The 22,221-nt window shown below is 39.4% G+C and overlaps 1 protein-coding gene across 10 annotated transcripts in view; it reads left to right on the forward strand.

The window, feature by feature from the left end:
• LOC114261624 (vesicle-fusing ATPase) overlaps positions 1-3,375 on the forward strand; it is a 98,280-nt gene extending 94,905 nt beyond the window's left edge. For 6 of the 10 annotated variants that reach the window (XM_082921786.1, XM_028201914.2, XM_028201915.2 and 3 more), the window contains 7 exons: positions 33-98; positions 189-271; positions 520-653; positions 740-938; positions 2,713-2,737; positions 2,889-3,032; positions 3,121-3,375. In XM_082921786.1, the coding sequence (XP_082777912.1) occupies positions 33-98; positions 189-271; positions 520-653; positions 740-938; positions 2,713-2,737; positions 2,889-3,032; positions 3,121-3,153 (684 nt within the window). In that variant the 3' untranslated portion in view covers positions 3,154-3,375. Of the gene's footprint in view, positions 1-32; positions 99-158; positions 272-519; positions 654-739; positions 939-2,712; positions 2,738-2,888; positions 3,033-3,120 lie in introns of all 10 variants that reach the window. The other 4 variants (XM_082921783.1, XM_028201911.2, XM_082921785.1 and 1 more) reach the window with 2 other exon arrangements.
• Positions 3,376-22,221: the final 18,846 nt, after the last annotated feature.

Raw genomic sequence — 22,221 nt, forward strand, 5'->3', positions numbered from 1 at the left:
CATGTCTTCAATATGTTTTTGGTTTTTTGCAGAAAAGAGGGGTAGCTATGGGACAATACCATATGGATGATAGGCTTGTAAACCAACTACTTACCATGGTCTATATCTCTCATATTTCTTTTTTCAATTTGTTCCTTTTATTATTTCTCTTTGTCTAGGCAATACTTGAAAATTTGCATGCCTTTCAGATTGATGGCATGAAAGTATTGAACAACATATTTATTATTGCTACTACAAATCGAAAGGAGCTCATCGATGAAGCACTACTGAGGTAACATTCCCTCCCTTGTGTTGTTCTTTGCTGATTTCTTTGTTCTTTTTCAACAATATCTTACATTTTTTGAACTCGAATGGTATGTTCAAAATTTGAATTTATCAAAGTAAAGAAAAGTTAAATTATGTATACACATTCATCTTTTATGGGTAACCAAACAAATATATATAAATCGCTATTTATTAACTTATCATTTTTCTAACTCAATGAAAAAAAGAAATGTAGTTTATCGTATTTGTTTGTAGGGAAGGTAGAATCGAACTACATGTCAAATTACAGTACCCAGATGAGCGAGGGCGCTTGCAAATTTTGGACATCAGCACAAGGAACATGAGACAAGCATTTGTACTCGATGAAGATGTGAATCTTCAAGACATTGGTAAATTGTTTGAACAAGAATGTTGTGCAGTGGAAACATCAATTCATCATTATGAAATGAGATTGTGCATGTGTTTGTTTGCACAGCTTGCATGACGGATGGCTGTAGTGGCTCTGCCCTTGCATCTCTAGTCAACCGTGCACATTCATATGCTGTGGTCCATGCAGGGGAGAGGGGACTGGTGAAGCATGTCCAGAAGGATGTCAAAGTAACAATGAACCACTTCCTCTATGCTATAGAAGATATTAAGTCTAGACTTAAGGAATCTAGCCTTGAACCAAGCAGGTAATACACATCAAAATTAATTCTTGTAACTGAATGACATATTGTTCATATCATAGAAATTTTTATTTCAATTAAAACATCATGTTTCCTATATTTTAGCATGAAATCTTCCTTTATTCTTTCTTGATCTGAGTCCCGACAACCTTAATTATTTAAAACTGGATACCTATTGTTTTCTTCTAACTTTGTCAAAATTGACTTCTCAACAATGGAAAACAAAATCCACTTCCAACCACCTGTTAAAGATTTGTTTTCTGCTTAAAGGTCATATACATTATAGCTGCAAGAATACTTCAAACAAGTGTGTTTACACAGATAGAAGTTTATATTGTCAAAATTTTTTCCAGGCCTTTCTATTTTTTCAACTTGAACAATATCCTATAAATTTTATTCAAGTTATGAAGTGTTCTCCAATAAGGGAGACACTACTGTGTGCACCCCTAAAAGGGTGCATATGGTATGCCCTTCATAACAACCCCACAGATTTTGTGACATAAACCAGAAAATGACATAACTTTTCTCATCAAGAAAAGTATTACAAGGTTTTGCTCACCACAGAAAGTATATCTTCCACTTTAGGGGTGCACATCATAGATTTCCCATCCAATAAAATCATGCTTCCTCAAATAAATATGCTTATTATTAGATTCATTTCAATAATGGTAACCTCAAAATTTGAGAATCTTCAAAGAGTTGCAATCTACTTTTATAGAAGCATTATTTGCAATGTATTCCCTTGTCCCAGACTCAACCTTTACAACTCCTAGATCACTAGATTATCAAGGTAAAGCTCAACTTATAACAGATTTTTTTGTGGCCACTGGCTTGACGAGACACAAAAGAATTTTGGATCATTATGGGGGGTGATGGTGGCAATAGTGTTTGCCTTTACAAAAGAACCCTTATTAAGGTTGTTCTCATTTTACCAGCATTCATTTGGTTTTTGATATTAATGAAGACATTATTGTAGGTTTGTTTTGTGATTTGGTGCAAAAAAGATATACACTAAGCGCTGACTCAAATTATTCCTCGAGTTCATGGATTTGATTTGATGTTATTATATGTTCATGGTGCAAAACGTTGGGATGAGCACAAATTGTCAACTTAATTCTTAATCTGATGTAACTATCTTTATTTATTAGTATTTATGAATCTAGATGATCCAAAGAATAAGTATGCGCAAGTGAAAACCTAGTTTATTGGTTTTTGTTCCCTCTTCATTTACATTCTTTGAACAATGGCAAATGTTGGTAGTCTTGTAGTTTGCCTCTTGTGTCAATTTGTTCCATGTAGTTCTAATTGCATCAATTTTACCCTTGAATTTTTCACGTAGTGTTAGTTTAATCCAATTGATAACGTTAATTAAAAAGTTTGACTGAAATGAAGGGCAAAATACTCAATTCATTTTTTTCAGAGTGATTAAGGGGTTGACATCCAATTTAAAATAGTTCATTCCCGTTTGAATGGACCTTGTAGCCCTTAATTTCTGTCCAATTTCTTAAACGATGTTATCAATTGAACCAAATTGATATAATGTGAAAATTTACGAGTCAAAATTGATACAAATGAAATTATAGGAACCAAATTGACATGGGAGGCAAATTATCGGGAAGATAAGTATAATTTCCTCTTTAAACAAATAAGACTTTATAATTGCTTGATATAATTACAAGTAATCATTCATTCTTTGAGAGAGATTTTGTAACTTTGTTAGGTAGAAGAAAATTGTTCTTATTTTTGTTTTCTGATTAATTTTCTTGCTTTCTTCTGGTAGTTTCAGGATGGAAAAGGAGGAAATGGTAAGGTTCTTGATTCTGTTATTTTGATCAGTAAAAGTGTCTGAACTTTATAGAATCATAATTTTAATTGGTAACATTGCTGAATATTACTCTCAAAACTACCTCTATCACCTGCTCTATAATCCTCCTCATTTTATATTTTGTTTTACAGATTCTACAGCAGTTCAGCTCCAGTAATTTGACTGAAGTTTTACACATTCAGCAAGACATTGCAAGGCTCAAGAAGGACAGTGCATATGTTCAGGCTACACTTGCTTCTTACAAAGAGGATACGGTCAAACTTGAGAAGGAACTTGTAAGTCCTCTTCTTTGTAAATTATATCGGTTCTCATTCGTTTTTCTTTTTCATCAAGGCTTTTAACATTTTGGATGCGGTATGGCAGGAGACACTTCGCTGTGCACTTGACCATATATGAGTTTCAAGTGGTCGTCGATGTCAGTGCATGTATGATTTCTTTGTGTAGGAGACACTTCGGTTTGGCATTTTTGTTTGCTTACTGTTTTAGAAACTATGTTTGAATTCGAAAACTCTGTTTGGTTGTGTATGAATTTGTTATGTAAACTCTGTTTAACAGTGTATGTTCAGTGTTGTAAAATGATCAGACTATTTAATGTTCAGTCATTTTGATTTTCTTTCTCTTTTTTGTTTAAAAAAGAAAATACTTTTGACCATTATTGGGGGGGGGGGACTTTTTTTTTAGGCTTCCCAAGACCCAAACAGCATGTTTGTTTGGGCAAATTGGATAAGGGGATTTGTAATCCAACGTACTGTTAGTCCTAGGATACATTATTTCCGGACTATTTGATTGGATTGAATTTGTATCTTATGTTTGTTTAATCATAGAATTAGATTTTTGAATTGGACTATTCTATTGAATCTTATGTTTGTCATGAATGATAAATGTTCAAAAGACTATTTTGTCCTTTTGAATTATTTACTTAATAATAGGAATATTAAATTTGAATTATAAATTTTATTTAATATTTTTAGTAGAACTTTTAAAAAATTAAATAAATAGAATATTAATAAAAATTACATAAATTTATTTTAATTTGTAATTGAGATTTTTAAATTTTATTTTTCTTTACTAAGTATAATTAATACCATATGATTATTAAAATAAATAATTTAATAAATAAAATTTATTAAGTAAAAAAAATTAATAAATAATTTATTAAATAATGTAATAAAAAAATTAATAAATCAATTTTATTTTTAAAAAGATATTAAATAATAGATGGTCAAAAATATATTTTCACTAACTAATCTCATAGGATGAATTATCTTATGAATTGTGTCCCACCCTCCATAGGATAGAACAATTTTATAAATTTAAGATTCATAATCCAGATGAATTTAGGTGTAAAAATTTTAAATCAAACAATAAATTATTAATCCTATCTTTATCTTATACTTGAATCCTTTTAAACAAACGCTCCCCAAAAGGGTTTGGGGGCATTAGAGGGATAATGGTGGCAAGAATGTTTGCTTTACAAAGCCTGCAAGAAGTACATTCCCTTTCTAGCGTTTGGAGCATTAGAGGGATAATGGTGGTAAGAATGTTTGCTTTACAAAGCCTGAAAGAAGTACATTCCCTTTCTGATGTGATTAACGGACATTGCTTGGGTGCCAACTTAGGCTGGACATAGGCCTTGAAGCCCACCCAAGCCTGTCCATTATTTAGGCGGGACAGACACTGAAAAAGATAAATAATTAAAAAATTATTTATAGAATAAAGCTTAAGACCCCTCCCTCCCCCAGTGTCACGTGACACCGCGTGAATGGAAAGAAAAAAAAAAAAAAAATTGGGCTACTGGGGTGCTACGGGTCCCAGCACCATTATTTTTTAAAAAGTTATTACTATTCATTAAAAAAATATATATAAAAAAAATAAATTACACAGGAACAAAGTACAAGCATACATATGCACCAAGTACAAGTTATACATATTGAAGTGTTGGTCAGTGGTATAAATTTACAACGCGGGGTGCAAAAAAAATTAACCCGGAAAGGTGATGTTCGGTCCATGGGGGCTCATCATGGGTACCGTTTTGATAATTTGAATCGTTCAATGTGTAGAATTTGTCGAATACTATATACTTATACAAAATCACGTTGATCGGATATCTCTAACTACATAATCAAATCAATTTTGTATAAAAAATGGATGGTGTTATAGTTAATGGTTGACAAAAAATTAATCCGATCAGATAGCTATTGATATCCGATTAACGTAATTTTTTACAAGCATATAGTACTCAACGAGTTCTACACATTGCACGGCTCCGATTAGAAAAACGGGACCCATGGTGGGCCCCTGAGCCGAACAATATCGTCCAATTCGATGCCCGAAAAAGAAGCAAGCATCTCCTATACTACCATCTGCAAACCTTGTTGCCTGCCGTACAGCTTACAATGCACAAACTTTTCCTATACACTAATTTATACAATTTTTTAATACACATTTTTTCGCAAAAAATCAAAAACTTAACCCAAACAATCATCATTTTTGGTGTTTTAAACTTTTTAATCTAAAAAGTTAAAAAATACACTTATACAGGACATCCCAAATAATCCTTTATTAGGAATAATTATCATTCGTTCCTATTACTCTTGATTGAAATTCTTTACCGCATTTGATAATGATAAATTTTAAAATAAATTACAAATACATCTAAATATTAACCGAACTTTCTTTTTCTTTTTTTTTGGGGGGGTATTATCATGTCATGTGATTGTTTATCTGTTTGTCTTTCTCATAACATGTTAACCTATAATTTCAACTAAAAAAATAAAAAAATAAATAATTCATATAACAATGTATAGGTGCACATGTGAAGGAAAATATTATGCATATTCGTATTGTAACTGAGGTAATATGATAGAGGATCCCGTTACAGGGTCAAATGACAAGTTTAAATTTTCAAAACCATGTGGTCCCTTCACTGTTTTGCCTCTGCCTTTTAGGGATGACAATTTAAAACCGATTCGATAGGCCCGTCCCCTGACTTTAATTTAAGCGATTTTTTTTCAAAAAATACCCCCGACGGGACGGGAATGGTATTTGAAAATCAATCCCCGATCAGTTTCGGGCCGGGGATGGTGATAAGTGTCCAAGCCCAAGCCCCGACCCCGCTCCCGGTCTCTGTCCCTGTCCCTATCCCTATCCTCATCCCCGTCCTCGTCCTTGTCTCCGTCCCCGTTTGTCCCCAAAGTAAAATTACTATTTTATCCCTATATATATATATATGTTTCTCTATTTTGTTGACTTATTTTAGGGTTGTTGTCTCCCCCTCTCTTTCGATCTCTATTGGTGAATCGCACAGATCTATACCGCTAACCACCGCATCACCAGTTCCTTACCGTCGATCTTCTTCATCTCTCTCCTTGTCGTAGTGTGCTCATCTCTGATCTGCCTCACACGGCTTGGATCTCACTCCTCATGCCTTTAGTGCCGCTAGATCCTCGATTTCCTTCATTTCTCTCCGACCTCTCCAATCTCTTTGGATCTCTCCAATCTCCTTCATATCTCTCCAATCTACATAATACTGGTCGTAGAAGCTAATTGATTTTGTGTCTGGTTGCTTATAGAAATTGAAAGAAATGAATCTCTCTCTCTCTTTCTCAAATATTGTATTATTTCTTTTGGGAGGAGGGGATCTGGCTTCTTGTATATATATATATTTTTTTTGATGATTGTCGTTGTTTCTTTATACCTCGATTTATCTCTGTAACTGTGATGAGATGGGTTTCTTGTATGTTTTTGTTTCCATTACTGTTGGGTTTCTTGTAGATGAAATCTAGGGGTGCAATTTGAGGAAATGGGTAAAAATGTATATATATTTTAATTTTATTTGTATATATATCATATAGATAATAACACAGATCAATTTATGTTCAAATTGAATAGATAAGAACACAGATTTATTTTTTCTTCCACCATCATGCTCAGATATATATATATATATATATCATGCTCAAATTGTTGTTGATGATGATTGAGAGGGTAATTTATAAAGAAAAATTAGGCTGAGCTGCAATCCTTTAATCTCTATTTTGGGCCGAACTAAGGGCCGGGATATGGGCTTCAAGTAGCTCGGTCCCATGTTGTCTGGGTACCAAACTGGGCAGAGGGGTTTGACCAATCTACTTAAAAACTAGGCTTGGTGGTTGGCCGAGGTGTTTGTAAGAAAGAAGACCGAGCTAGGTGTAGCTCGGTCGAATGACATCTACATCATTGTTTAGTTGAGAGCATGACCGAAATAATCTAGCTCGGTTAGGTTGCACTAGCTTAGACAAAGGAGAAAACCATCTTACTTGGTTGGTAGTAAATAGAGTGTTATCAGGATAGACACTCTTCACTAGGAGGGTATAGAAAGATAAGCATTATCTTTGGGATTCCTAGGAGGACTCTACTAAAGAGAGTTGAAGTCTTACTAGGATTGTGCCAGGCGGAATCTATAAAAGTTGATGATAGGACCTATGTACAGGTATCACAATTCTTACTCTCTAACACACAAAGCTTTTTGTCTATTGTCTATTGGTTGACTTAGGCATTAGAGAGATATCCGGCACACACTCGCCGGCTAGCTCACGTTTGTGTTTTTAAGAAGCGAAGCGACAACGTTTGAAGGAGTGCAAGCTTGATCAACAAGATTATACGAGAAGATTATTTCGTGCTCGTACAATTGGCGCCATCTATGGGAAAACACAAAGAACAAAACCTTTTGATCGAGTTTTCCTCTTTAGTCGAAATCAATGGCGCACAATGAAGATTTGTCGTAATCTGCTATTGATAGGCAAACCCTGGAGGGGGCCAGGAGGCGCGAAGGTTTGCTTTCTATCCCATCCATGGTAGAATTAGAACCCCAGCGACGGAACTCCGGGAGGGACACACGGGAGAGATGGGGCACCAGTCCCCGTCACTCTCAAAGTCCTGAAAGGCAGAGGCAAAGGTTAGATCCTCAAGTTCTGGAGGATCGCGTGAAGGAGCAAGACGAGTTAATAAGGAGGATAGCGGCAGACATGGAGACAATGAAGCGCCAGATAAAAGAAAAAAAGGTGGCGACGGAAGAGGGGCACAAAGGCAATATGCTCTCTTACCACTCGGAAGATCGTGATAGACAAGTCACACCATCACAAGCGGAAAGTAGGGACCTCAGAATAGGCAACACTCAATCAAGGACCTCCAGGACTCGTTACTCCAGGTCTGAGAGAACGAGGACTGAAAGGTCGTATACCGAAGGAAGTAGCTATCAGCCCTCGCACACGCACCAAACGACATCCAGGCACACAGACTTTGCTTAGGTCAGCAGACCTACGAACAGTACTAGAGGAGAGAGTTCGATGGAAGGAGGACACCAGGGCTTGCGACCCTCATAGGGTTTCAACCCTACAACGATTGGCTCCTAGGACGTATGGGAGTGTCGAGGTAGGGATGCCAATACTACGCCTTGCGTACGAACTAGCAGATAAAGTACTAGCAAGGTTATAAAGCTCGCCGTTCATTCCGACAATTGAGAACGCACCGCTACCCTCAGGTTTCCACCAGCCCAAATTCACCACTTATGAGGGGAAGTCAGATCCCTACATGCACTTAAGCCACTTTCGCCAGGTTGTAGCGGTATACCGGCGAAACAAGGCTTTTATGTGTATCCTGTTTCCTTCCAGCCTTGGTGACCTGGGTCTAACATGGTTTGAAAAAGCATAGCCTCATGGGCGTAGTTGGCAGAGGCGTTTATGACTAGATTCAGAATGAATACCAAGACACCAGTGGAGATTGACAAGCTACTCTCCATTGACAAGGGCGGGAAGGAAACATTGAGGTCTTACAATAGTCAATATTGGGAGACTTTCAATCAGATAGGGGATTGCCCTACAAATCTCACCATCACATAGTATAAACAAGGTTTACCGGTCGGTAACAAGTTGAGGGATTCAATGACAATGATGCCACCCCTCACGATGGAGGCCCTAATGGAGAGAGTGCATCAATATATTTGGGTAGAAGAAGATAGTGCCCGCGCTAAAGTAAAATCTGGCACAACAGCGATGCCGGATAAAAAGACTGCAGCAAAAGTTAACATGGTAGAACAACCAAGCAAGAATGGGCGAGGCAGGCGAACCAACAGAAAGGATCCCCAAACAAGGAAGTTAAGAGTCCGCAATGCCATTACCATAGTATTCAATAAACTTATATACCGGATTCTCAGCGAGATACGCGATGAACCCTTCATTCAGCGGCCAACCAAGTTAGGAGAAGCACAAAGAGGTTATAATGAGAGGTACCGCTGCACCTTCCATGATGAAAAGGGGCACCGAACTGAAAATTGTACACCATTGAGGCAACGTCTGGAGGAGTTAGTAGTCCCTGGTCACCTGGACCAACATATAGAAGGGGGAACACAACTAGGCCCCCCGGACCCCAGCAGGCCAAGCGGGATGCCGGTCGACGGTCCACCCCAAGGCATAATCAACGTTATACATGGGATCATCGAACCTGAGCGAGTATGTGAGCTCAAAGGGATGATCAACAAGGCTGAGCACTTGAGGGAGGTACTAAGTGCACAACCTACCATCAAAAGGGAAAAAACGGAGGCTACAAACGTTATATCCTTCTCAGACAGGGATCTAACAAGGCTACATTGCCCACATAATGACGCACTGGTGGTCACTTTGCACATCAAGAATTTCGACATCAAACGGATTCTGATAATGTACTACGAGACCTTCAAGCAACTAAAATTGGAGGACAAAGACTTGGCGCCTGCAGCATCTCCTCTCGCCGGTTTCAACTTAATGCCGGAATGGCCAGTGGGTAAGATAATTCTGCTAGTCAAGGCAGGAACAATGACAAAACAGGTGGAGTTTTGGGTATTGAAGGTTCCTTCCACTTACAACATAATCTTGGGAAGAGCATGGCTGCACGCCATGCGTTCGGTGGCTTCAACCTACCATCAGGCATTACGGTTCCCTAACGAAATCGGAGTGATTGAAGAAGTCTTAGGAGACTAAATCATGTCGAAACAGTGTTTCGTCACGGTAAACGGTAGCCGTGCTGCAAAAGGGTTTGTACAAATGATAGAGGAGCCAGAAAGAATCAAACTGTTTGCAGATGTTGGCAAAGCAGTAGGACAGAAGGCAGTGGAAGACTTGGTTAAGGTAAGGATAGATGAAAAGAACCCAAAAAAGTTCTTTTTGCTCGGCTCGTCTTTGTCCAGCACTGAGAGAGTAGAGGTCATGGAATTTTTAACCTCTAACATCGAAGTGTTAGCGTGGACACCGTACGACATGCCTGGTGTTGACCCTAATTTCATCTGCCATCAACTTAATGTCCATCCAACTGCCAGACCAATTATACAGTGCACTCGCCGATCGTCACTCCACCACACGGAGATAGTGGCAAAGGAAGTGGGAAATTTGCTGGAGGCAGGAGCCATTAGAGAAGTGCACTATCCCGGGTGGATCTACAACATTGTAATAATGCCAAAGAAGAACGGCAAATGGCGCGTTTGCGTGGACTACAAAACAGTCAACAAGGCATGCCCAAAAGACAATTTTTCCCTACCACGGATAGACCAACTGGTGGACCTAACAGCAGGGCATAACTGACTTAGCTTCTTGGATGTGTATCGGGGTTACCATCAAATCTCTATGTACGAACCGGACTAGGAGGTCACGTCATTTACAACACCCAAAGGACTATATTGTTACAAGATCATGCTCTTTGGCCGAAAAACGCAAGCGCTACATTCCAATGAATGGTCACTAAAATGTTTGAACCATTGTTAGGCAGAACAATGAAGGCTTACATAGATGAAATGGCGGTCAAAAGCAGAGATGAGAAGGACCATCTCAAGGACCTAGATGAAATGTTTCAAATTTTGAAGTCCCACAAGTTACGTCTAAACGCATCTAAGTGCGCATTCGGCGTAGGGTCAAGAAAATTCTTGGGCTTTCTAGTGACCAACCGGGGTATAAAAGCTGATCCCTCTCAAATCAAAGCCATCCAAGATCTTGAAAGGCCCAACACAGTGAAAGAGGTACAACATCTCATTGGCCTAGTAGCCGTACTTAACTGGTTCATAAGTCGGTCGTCAGATAGATGTCGACCATTCTTCCAGGCACTGAAGGCCAAATTTGAGTGGGATGAGGAGTGTGACCGCGTCCTAGAAAGCTTGAAAGACTACATGACCTCTCCTCCATTGTTAGTAACCCCGGTACCAGGAGAAGAGCTCTTTTTGTACTTAGTAGTTTCACAGCATGCAGTCAGCGCAGTGTTGGTCAGAGCGGAAGGAATCCAACACCTACCTATCTTTTATGTTAGCAAGACCTTGTTGGGCGCTGAAACAAGGTACCTACCATTGGAAAAGCTGGCCTTATCTTTGATGATGGCCTTAAGAAAGTTGTCACACTATTTCCATGCTCACATCGTGATCGTCATAACGGTTTTCCCCTTAAAGGCCTTGTTTGAGAGGGTAGATTTTTCTGGATGAATCTTGAAATGGGCAGTGGAGTTGGGGCAGTTCGATATCAAGTTTCAACCAAAAACCGCAATAAAAGCCCAAGCTTTAGCAGACTTTGTGGCCGTGTTCACGCCAGGAAGTCATCATGTCTGCCCAATCGATTTGACCGATACAACCGAAAGAATGGGGGAAAGTGCCGCGGGAACTGCACAGCCCCCAAAGCAAAATGCCTAACTACATAGCAAGCCATACAGGTTTGAGGACAGGGAAGAAGGAACAGACCATGCTATTCCCAGTGGGGACTCACCAAAGAGTAAAGACTTGAAGCAGTCAGACAATGAAGATCAAAACCCAACAGCGAACATTGACTTGGAAAAAAATATCAGCAACACCCATGATCCCTAGACATCATTCGATCCCTCTACTTGTTGGAAGCTATTCGTCGGAGAGATGTGGAAACTCTTCGTGGATGGAGCATCCAACAGGCACGGTGCAGGACTTGGCATAGTTTTCATCTCACCGGATGGCCTAACAATTGAATAGGCAGTCAACCTTGGTTTCCCAGCATCCAACAACGAGGCGGAATATGAAGCACTATTAGCAGGCTTAAAATCAGCACTTTACATGAAGGCCACTGAGCTGATGGTATAGAGTAACTCCCAGCTGGTAGTCAACCAGATTTGAGGCGACTACGAGGCAAAAGATGATAGGATGGCTAAGTGCCAAGAGTTAGTCAGAAAGGAGATCATGAAGTTCGAAGCAGTCTGGATAGAGCAAATCAGCCGAGAGAAAAATAGTAGAGCAGACGAGCTGGCAGGTTTTGCTTTAATGGCAGATACATCTATCCCACACCCATTACTGATCGATTTCCCACCTAGACCAAGTATTGAAGAACCCAAAGCAGCCGAGGCATGTTGTGCCGAACTAGGACCATCCTAGATGGATCCCATCATAGTATTTTTCAAAGACGGCATCTTGCCTGAAGAAAAAAAAGAAGCCAAAAAAATTAGAGCAACATTATAGCAATTTTGGCTCTCTCCATCACTAGCATTGTACAAAAAATCCTTCATAGGACTTTACCTGAAATGCGTCTATCCCAGCAAGGTCGAGGCATTTTTGTTCGAGATACACGAAGGCGTTTGTTGAAGCCACCAAAGGGGAAGATCATTAGCTTACAGAGCAACTTCATAAGGTTATTAGTGGCCATACATGCAAGCAGATTAAGAGAAATATGTCAAGAACTGTGAGAAATGTCAGAAGTTCGCACACCAAATACATCAACCAGCCAGAAAACTTATACCATTGACTAGCCTATGGCCCTTTGCAATGTGGGGCCTGGACATAGTGGGACCACTTCTAATTGCGTCCGACAACAGAAAGTTCTTTCTCGCAGCAACAGACTATTTCACAAAGTGGGTGGAGACAAAAGCACTCACATCTATAAAAGAGAAAAACGTTAAGAAGTTCATCTGGCAAAACATCATCACTCGATTCGGCATACCCAAGGATCTAATATTCGACAACGACACTCAGTTCGATGGCAAAATCTTTAGGAGCTTTTGTGAAGAATACAAAATAGAATTCTACAACTCTACACCAGCATACCCCCAAGCAAATAGCCAGGCAGAAGCTTCCAACAAAGTCGTCTTAGACGGTTTGAAGAAGAGGTTAGAGAGAGCAAAAGACAAGTGGGCTGAGGAGCTTCCTCATGTTTTATGGGCTTATCGTACCACACCTCAGCGATCAACTGGAGAAATGCCTTTTTCCTTAGCCTATGGCATGGAGGCAGTAATCCCACTAGAAGTAGGCCTCCCCACTATTAGAAGTGAAAAATTTGACCCAAACTTGAATGAAGAAGCCATAACCTTAGAACTCGACCTTGTAGAAAAGAGAAGGGAAAGAGCACTAGTTTTATTGCCTCATACCAGCAAGAGTTATCCAGAAAATATAACAAAACAGTGCATCTGAGGCAATTCAAGAATGGAGATTGGGTACTGCGCAAAGTAATGGGCAACACTTTGGTGCCCTAAGATGGCAAGTTAGGACTTAACTGGGAAGGACCATACAAAGTGGTCGGTTTAGCAAGAAAATAGGCATATCACTTGGAAGATGGAGACAACAAAGCTATTCCTAGGCCATAGAACACTGCTAATCTCAAACTATTTTCTCAAAATACTTGTAATTTTTCTTTTTTCAAATAAAACAAGTAGTTTTTCCAACATAATTTTTTCTACTGTAAAAGTTGTTCTTAGTCATTGCTAGCTAGGAGCAATTAAGAAGGTTGGCAGGTTTGACTAACATTCAGTCCTCTTCTTCAGCCAAGATAAGGATCTAGGCTGAAGAAGGTTGGTAGGTTTGACCAACATTTAGCTTACTTCAGCCGAGATAAGGATCTAGGCCGAAGAAGGTTGGCAAGATTAACCAACATTTAGTTATCTTCTTTAGTCGAGATAAGGATCTAGGTTGAAGAAAGTTGGCAGGAATGACCAACATTTAGCTCTCTTCAGCCGAGATAAGGATCTAGGCTGAAGAAAGTTGGCAGATATGACCAATATTTAGCTCTCTTCAGCCGAGATAAGGATCTAGGCTGAAGAAAATTGGCAGGTATGACCAACATTTAGCTCTATTCAGCCGAGATAAGGATCTAGGCTGAAGAAAGTTGGCAGGTATGACCAACATTTAGCTCTCTTCAGCCGAGATAAGGATCTAGGCTGAAGGAGGTTGGCAAGTTTAACCAACATTTAGCTCACTTTAGCCGAGATAAGGATCTAGGCTAAAGAAAGTTAGCAGGATTGACCAACACATAGTTCTCTTCTTCAGTCGAGATAAGGATCTAGGCTGAAGAAAGTTGGCAGGATTGACCAACATTTAGTTCTCTTCTTCAGCCAAGATAAGGATCTAGGCTAAAGAAGGTTGGCAGGATTAACCAACATTTAGTTCTCTTCTTCAGCCGAGACAAGGATCTAGGCTGAAGAAAGTTGGCAGGTATGACCAATATTTAGCTCTCTTTAGCCGAGATAAGGATCTAGGCTGAAGAAGGTTGGCAGGTATAACCAACATTTAGCTCGCTTTAGCCGAGATAAGGATCTAGGCTGAAGAAGGTTGGTAGGATTGACCAACACATAGTTCTCTTCTTCAACCGAGATAAGGATCTAGCTAAAGAAAGTTGGCAGGATTGACCAACATTTAGTTTTCTTCTTCAATCGAGATAAGGATCTAGGCTGAAGAAGGTTGGCAGGATTAACCAAACATTTAGTTCTCTTCTTTAACCGAGATAAGGATCTAGGCTGAAGAAAGTAGGCAGGTATGACCAACATTTTACCTGGCTCTTGGACCGGGATAACTATCTCAGCCAAAAAAAGGTTGGCAGGATTAGGTAAGACCTAGCTAAATTGGTCTGGCTTGGCATGATGCAAAAACATTAAAACGTAACAACCGAGCAAAGAGTTCAAACTTTTTGCAATTAAAATTGGAAGATAATCATAAAAAGTGGGGTATGAATCGAACAAAAAGTTGGGAAAAATAGCAGATTTCATTCCATTTTGAAACGTTCATTACGAGAGAAGGGGCTTGAGCCCGGTTACAATTTCACTGAAAGCAAACATCAAAAGAAAAAAAAAATCAAGCAAAACGATCATCCAAGTTAGCATCCAATTCAACCCGGACTTTGCCCAAAGGTAGCTCGGCTACAGTATCAGCCCCTTGGTTGGGCTCGATCACAGGAGCCTCGTTAATTGCCCTGTGCAAGGATGGGCTGGAGTCCACTGGAGTAGGTGAGGCAGACTGGCGGCCGAGCTGAGTGTTGGAAGCATTTTGTGGAGCAGGGACCTTATCCTCCTCCCCCTTTTGAAGGAACTTTTGTTGGACCGCGTTAGCATAGTCCGCCATATAGCCCGGTATGAAGTGGAGAGGGGGATTCAAGAAGACCTCAGAGTCATGTTCGTAACTGAGCTTTGCAGCAGCGGCTTTCCAACCGCACTTGAAGAAAATATCCTTGATGGCTTCGGACTGTTGGACATAAGTCTCCTCTCATTTCTTAAAGCCTCGGTCCTCTGCGTCTTGCATTTTTTTCTTTACGTCCTCCAGCTTGGCATTCTTTTTCTTCTCCAGCTTGGCCAGCTCACGTAGATAGCGGTCTTTTTTCTCGGCTAAGGCCTTCTGCTTGTCAGCCTCTACCGTACTGACCAGTTCGGCTAGCCTCAGGTTTTCGGTCTCTAGTTCGGCTAGTTTGGCCTGAGCTTCTTTTAGCTCAGCTCCCTTGGATTCTACTTCGGTGACGGCTAACCGCGCCATCTTCCTAAGCTCAAGTACTCGTTTATAAGCCACTTGGCTCTTTTACAGGGCCTGCATAGCTCAGAATGGTTAGTGGACAACCAATGCACTGGGACCGTAACAAATGTCGTTTGTTGAAGTTTTAGGGATTTTGGGGCTTACAGTATCATCGATTTAGAGGTCGAGCGAATGGCCTTCATCTAGGTCAAACCATCATGCCGCTCTATGTCGACAGACAGGCAGACACTCTTCGCTAAATTGAAGGCCAACAGGTGATCCTTCTCGGCGCTAACGGAATCAGGGGCCGTTATGGCGCGACCCCAGAAAGTGACAGATAGTGCCCACACCAGCAGTGTGGGAGGATTTGAAGGGCTAGGTCGGTCGCGACCTTAGGAGTGAGTTGCTTCTTGAAGCCCGATTTTGAATGGCTCGGTATCATCCTCATCCCTCAAGCGTTGTGTGCGTGGTCGCTTGCTTGGCCGAGATGACGAAGCTCGGGTTGTAGGGAGGGCCACCACTACCTCGTGTGCCTAACCGGCCTGCGGTGCCTCTGTTTGAACTTCGGCTGTTGGAGTTGTGGTTTGTTCGGTGATCAGGGCTCGAACAGCACAGCGCTTGGCCATTTTCTGTTCTTCAGTGAGGGGAATAAGGTTGATTTGGGACAAGTTTGGGTCCGATTCAGGTGATGGTTCCAGGAGAAAGTCAGTCACCCTGGTCTTCCTCCTTCCATTATACCGGTAGGTTGGTTCAAAGTTAAGCAGCTCGGTCCAACCACGATAACGGTACCGAAGCGCGGCACGAAGAGCGTCTTAGTTGGCGTATAGGTAATGTGATTTAAGCTAGTTTAAGTCTGCACAAAAGAAAGGCGAAACGGTTAGCACGACGTAAAACTATAGCCTGGAACAACAAAGCAAAAATAGAAAATTAAACTGAGGTATTCTTACCAGTAGCCCCTTTATTCCAGTTTATATTGTAGCCCAATATATGGGCTTCTTGGTCTTCAAAATTTCCAGAAACCCAAAGGAAGTCGTCATCATTTAAGTCTTTATCCGGTGTGTTTTTTATAATTTTTTCTCGGCCTCTTCTTACCCTTAAATAGTACACCCAACTGTCGTCATTTTGGCCGAGTGAATATTGGTGGAATAGTTTGGCCAATTTGAGGTTGAGGCCAAGCCGGCGGTTTAGCTCGGCGATGCCGTTTATTATCCTATAAGTATTTGTGGAGAGTTGGGTTGGGCAGATTCTTGTTTGCCTAAGGAATTCACATATGAGTGGTTGAACGGGAAACCGAAGGCCGGCTTCTACGATCGATATCATGACAAACAGGACGAAGCCTGGTTTGCCCAGGGTGTTGTTTCTAGTTCGACTAAGGAGAGGTAGACGCCGTCAGGAATTTGGTAGTCCCTTCGGAATTCAGCTATGGCCACAGGGGAGTCCACTAGAAACCGATATTTACGTATGTTAACTTAATATTTGTCAAATTGTTCACAGTAGCCTAGCTCGACGTGGCTGACGCTTTGGTTGGCTCGGTTGAGCAAAGCCATCTAGGGGCAGGGTGCAAAGGTGTGCCTGACCAACCTAGTTGAGTTTGCAAAGTGACAATAAAGTGTTATGCCCAGATAACTGGACCGAGCTAAGTAAACAGGCAGAGTAAAGTAAACCTAGCTCGGCTACATCTGGGTTATGGTCAGTTTTCAGTTCGGTCGTAAATCGGGACCGACTCAAGGTTTATGGCTCGGTTAAGAATAAACCTAGAAGTCGCAAACAAGTACCTAGTTCGGTCTCAGAGCGACTTTGGATCAAAAAACATGTTTTTGAAAACTAGTTGGTGAGCCTTTAAGCTTGGGAGTAAGGTTTTTGAGTTCATGGTGTTTGTTCATTTTAAACACGCGTATATAGAGGTCAAATACTACAAATATAGAAATGAGTACAAATGAACATTAGAAAGAAGTATTAAAGCAACTTACAGGTTAAAGCGTGAGAGCAAAATCCAACCAACAAGAGAGCAAGTGAAGAGGAAAGGACTGGAGTGCAGGAGGCACAATAGCAAGTTTCAAAAGTGCAGAAGGAAAGAAGGTGAACAGTGAGGGTTTGATTCAAGTAATGGGTTTTGAGGAGGCACAAAAACGGCAGGACTTTTCAAATATTTTTTGGTAAGTGTGTGACGGCTGTCACAGAATAGAGACACAATGGATAGGTGCCACGTGTGACAGATAGGACATGATATCATGTATGTGAAATGACAGGCTGTAACAGGCACGGTACTAAGGACCGAGCTAACCCAGCTTGGTGGGATTGAATATTTTAATCTCGGTGTTGTTGCTTATTTTAGTTCGGTTGCGTGAGTGTTTTAGCTCGGGTGGAGAAAGATAATCCCAAACATGCTTTGCAGATGGAATTAATGGGCAATTGAGAGGGTAATTTATAAAGAAAAATTGGGTCGAGCTACGATCCTTTAATCTCTATTTTGGGCCGGACTAAGGGCCGAGGTATAGGCTTCGAGTAGCTCGGTCCCATGTTGTCTGGGTACCAAACTGGGCAGAGGGGTTTGACCGAGCTACCTAAAAACTAGGCTTGGTGGCTAGCCGAGGTGTTTGTAAGAAAGAAGGCCGAGCTAGGTGTAGCTCGGTCGAATGCCATCTACATCATTGTTTAGTTGAAAGCATAACCGAAATAATCTAGCTCGGTTAGGTTGCACCGGCTTAGACAAAGGAGAAAACCATCTTACTTGGTTGGTAGTAAGTAGAGTGTTATCAGGACAGACACTCTTCACTAGAATGGTATAGAAAGATAAGCATTATCTTTGGAATTCCTAGGAGGGCTCTACTAAAAAGAGTTGAAGTCCTACTAGGATTGTGCCAGGCAAAATCTATAAAAGCTGATGATAGGACCTATGTACAAGTATCACAATTCTTACTCTCTAACACACAGAGCTTTTTGTCTATTGTCTATTGGCTGACTTAGGCATCGGAGAGGTATCCGGCACACACCCGCCGGCTAGCTCAAAGTGACAACGTTTGGAGGAGTGCAAATTTGATCAACAAGATTATACGAGAAGATTATTTCGTGCTCGTACAATGATGATGAAACATAAAACAGATTAAATTTTTTTTTTTTATTCTTGTGTTGAACAAAATTCAAAAAAGAAAAAAAAAAGTTGGGGATATTTCGAGGTCTTGGAAACCCGATCCCGTTAGGGGGCAAGAGCGGGAGGTAATGGTTTCCCAGCCGGGGATCAGGAGTGAGGACATGGATTTTTTTGCCTTCAGGGATTGGAGATGGGGAGTGTAATCCCCGACCTGGCCCGTTGCCATTCCTACTGCCCATGCACAGGACATGGGGTTGTGAATCATTCGCAGTGAGTGAAATATACGGAAAATCATTTGGTGTTTTTTTAGCAAGTTAATTTTTTTTAAGATAAATTATAAATATATTTTTTGAGATTTGTTTAAAATATGGATTATTTATCTAAAAGTTACATTTTACTTCTTAAAATTTTTAATCGCAAAATAAATGACATGTTTTATTAATAAATTATCAAGGTAATTAACTGTTTTAAATAATGTGATAAATATATTTCAATTAACAATTCAAATAATTTTATTATAATATAGGAGAGTAATTAGAAATTTTATTTTATTTTTATTAATTTTGTTAAATAAAAAATTATGATATGCGGGTATTTGTAATTTCTAAAATTACATAAGGCCATTCATATTTTAAACAAATATTAAGAGTTTATTTATATTTTACCCTAAATTTTGATTTGATTGATTGAATTAGTGGGACTTACTACCTTTCTTTGTCTCATTTTAAGATAGACGTGGAGCAATATTTTAAAAGAAAAATTTAGTCAAAATCCCTATATTGGATCCTTATTTAGTGAAAAAGACAGTCTAATTTATTTTGTTTCATAAAGCCCCTAAGGAGGAAACACATAATTGAGTAAGGATAAACTAAAATATATATATATATATATATATATTTTGACAATATTATCAGAGTAACATGTTACTGCGAATCAAAGTAACATGTTATTGTTTATATCAATTTCGACGGTAATATTTTTTTTTTTAAGAATTTCATGGTCAACATGGATCTTATTTAACATATCTTGACGGGAGATATAACACCCTGAATAATACTATTTACAAAAATCATACTATTATCTATTTTTGAATGCCTTAAGTCAAATTAGTTATTTTATTATATAAAATAGTTAAATTAATGCTTGGAAAAGAATATAATTAATAAGTTTTGGGAATAAACTTTTATTTAAAAGGAGAGAAATGTGACACCGTAAATATTTAATTAAACACCACGTTAATATCAACTAATAATAATAATAATAATAATAATAATAAAATATTTAATATTATGATTATATGTGATAAAGTATAATTTAATTAGAAATTATATGCTACCAAGAGAGATGTTAATATAATTATTTTAGGATATGGCCCAAGTGAAAATAGATATAAAGAGTTACCTAGGGGATATGCCTTGGGTAAAGTTTTGGCACCAAGAAGTTGTAGAAGGATCACTTGTAAATATGTGAGTTTGTGCTGGGAATGAAAGCAAGGAAAACTAAAATAAACAGCAAACGAAAAATATAGTCAATCAGTAAAGGAACTAACCTCCTTAACTATGTTGCGATGGCTAAATTAAGTTGGTGCTTGCAACGCAATAAAGTAGCCTTGTGGGTCAAAGTTCTTGGTGCAAAGTACAACAATCCCAACCTTAGAACCAATAGCTTCACCGACTTGGAGAGGTATCCAAAAAGGTAACAGGATTATCGAAAAAGGAATCGAAATCCTTCTTAGGAATGGCTTGAACACTTCTTTTTGGTTGCATAACTGGTCGGGAATTGGTATACTTAGGAATCTTATTTCCGGTCCTCTCACTATGGACGAAGAGTCTTTGAAAATTAGTGACTGTTGGTGCAATAATTCATGGGACCTCTCCACCATCTCTTTTGTTCTCTCCCCCTCCATTGGTAACAAGGTCAAAAGTATCACTCTTCCTTGGTTTTCTTCAGATGTCGATCAAGCTGTTTGGAACTTTTCTATGAATGGCGATTTTCAATCTAAATCTACCTACCTTCTTACAAAAAATTTCATCACATCCCCCCCTTTGTCTAATTGAGATTGGATCTGGCACATCCATGCTAGTCCCGAAATAACCCACTTCCTTTGGCTTTGTCTTCATCAACGTATCATCACTAAATCCCTCCTTTTTTTTGTTGAAACATCACTATCGACGATACCTGCCCCTTTTGTTCGCTTGCACCCGAAACCACTTGCCATCTTCTTCGAGATTGCCCAATCTCATAAGATCACTGGAACTCCATTGGGATATCTCCACCTCTCAAGGACTCTTTCAACCTTGCCTTCACGGATTGGATCCGCACCAATTGTCATTCTGTAGAACCCCATCCCACCAATGTTGCTTGGTCCATTATTTTCCCTATTGTCAGTTGGTCTCTTTGGAAAGCTAGAAATTCCCATTGCTTTTTTCCAACCAACCCCACCCCTTTCAACCCTTCACTTGTCACTGCCTTAGCTCTTGAATGGCAGCACACTTTTAACCCATTGGTAACTACTCGAACTCAATCCATCGAACATATCTCTTGGCACCCTCCCCATCTTTGAACTACAAATTGAACACTGATGGTTCAGCCAAGGGCTGTCCTAGGCCTGCCTCTAGAGGAGGAATTATCTGAGATAAATGGGGCCAATGGGTTATGGGTTTTTGCAGAAACATTGGTATTGCTTCAAGTCTCGAAGCCAAATTTTGGGCTCTCCGAGATGGCCCAAATTTGGCTCTTGATAAAGGCTACAGAAACATTGAAATGGAAACCGACTCCTTGCTTGTCAAACAACTCATCATGGGTAAAGAAAATGCTAATCACCACTTGAGTAATTTAATTCATAATTGCAAGTTCCTCTTAAAACAACCGGGCGTCCAAATGCTTAATCATATCTACCGCGAAGGGAATAGCTATGCGGATATTTTAGCAAATCAGGCCTCCCCTATAGTCGATAGCTTACATATTTTTGACTTTGCTCCCCCATGTATTGCTAATCAACTGTATGATGATGCTCGCGGGATTAGTTATCCCAGAACTTTGTACTATTCTATTTAATTTATCTATTAGTTCTAGTTTACCAAAAAAAAAAAAGGATAAATTAGAAATCGATATTTAGATGAGTTTTATTATATTTTGACTTACTATAAATTATGATTTGTAAATTATATTAGTTTTTAGGGTATATTATTTGTTAAATAAATTATATTTTCTTAAAAAAAGAAATTCATTGATATAAATGTTTATTAAACGTGTTTTTGAGCCATTATTTTATAAGTACCACCATAGAGGTCCTATGTTTTGGGGACTTAAATAATCATTGGCCTTCTGATTAGTTGCTTTAGTGATCCTCTGTTTGTTATAGATCCATTGACTCCCGTTTTGTTCTGTACCGTGTTTATGATTATTTTACTATATGATTTCTGCATTTTGTTTTGCTATTTAAAACAATTTAATTATTCGAACCAAACTATTTACTGTATTACCCATAGTGATTTTTATATCTTTATACTCTCTATAATATTTCTCACTCTGTTATGCGTTTATAACTGTTAAACACTTTCAAGTGATGTGACCTAGGGAGGAGTGTTAATCCCTTGTTCATAAGTTGGAAGTAGCAGGACCAGTGCATGAGGTAAGCACACGATACTTTGTAATC

Source organism: Camellia sinensis, chromosome 3 (assembly GCF_055761805.1).
Source record: "Camellia sinensis isolate YWXY chromosome 3, ASM5576180v1, whole genome shotgun sequence".
Lineage (NCBI taxonomy): Eukaryota > Viridiplantae > Streptophyta > Magnoliopsida > Ericales > Theaceae > Camellia > Camellia sinensis.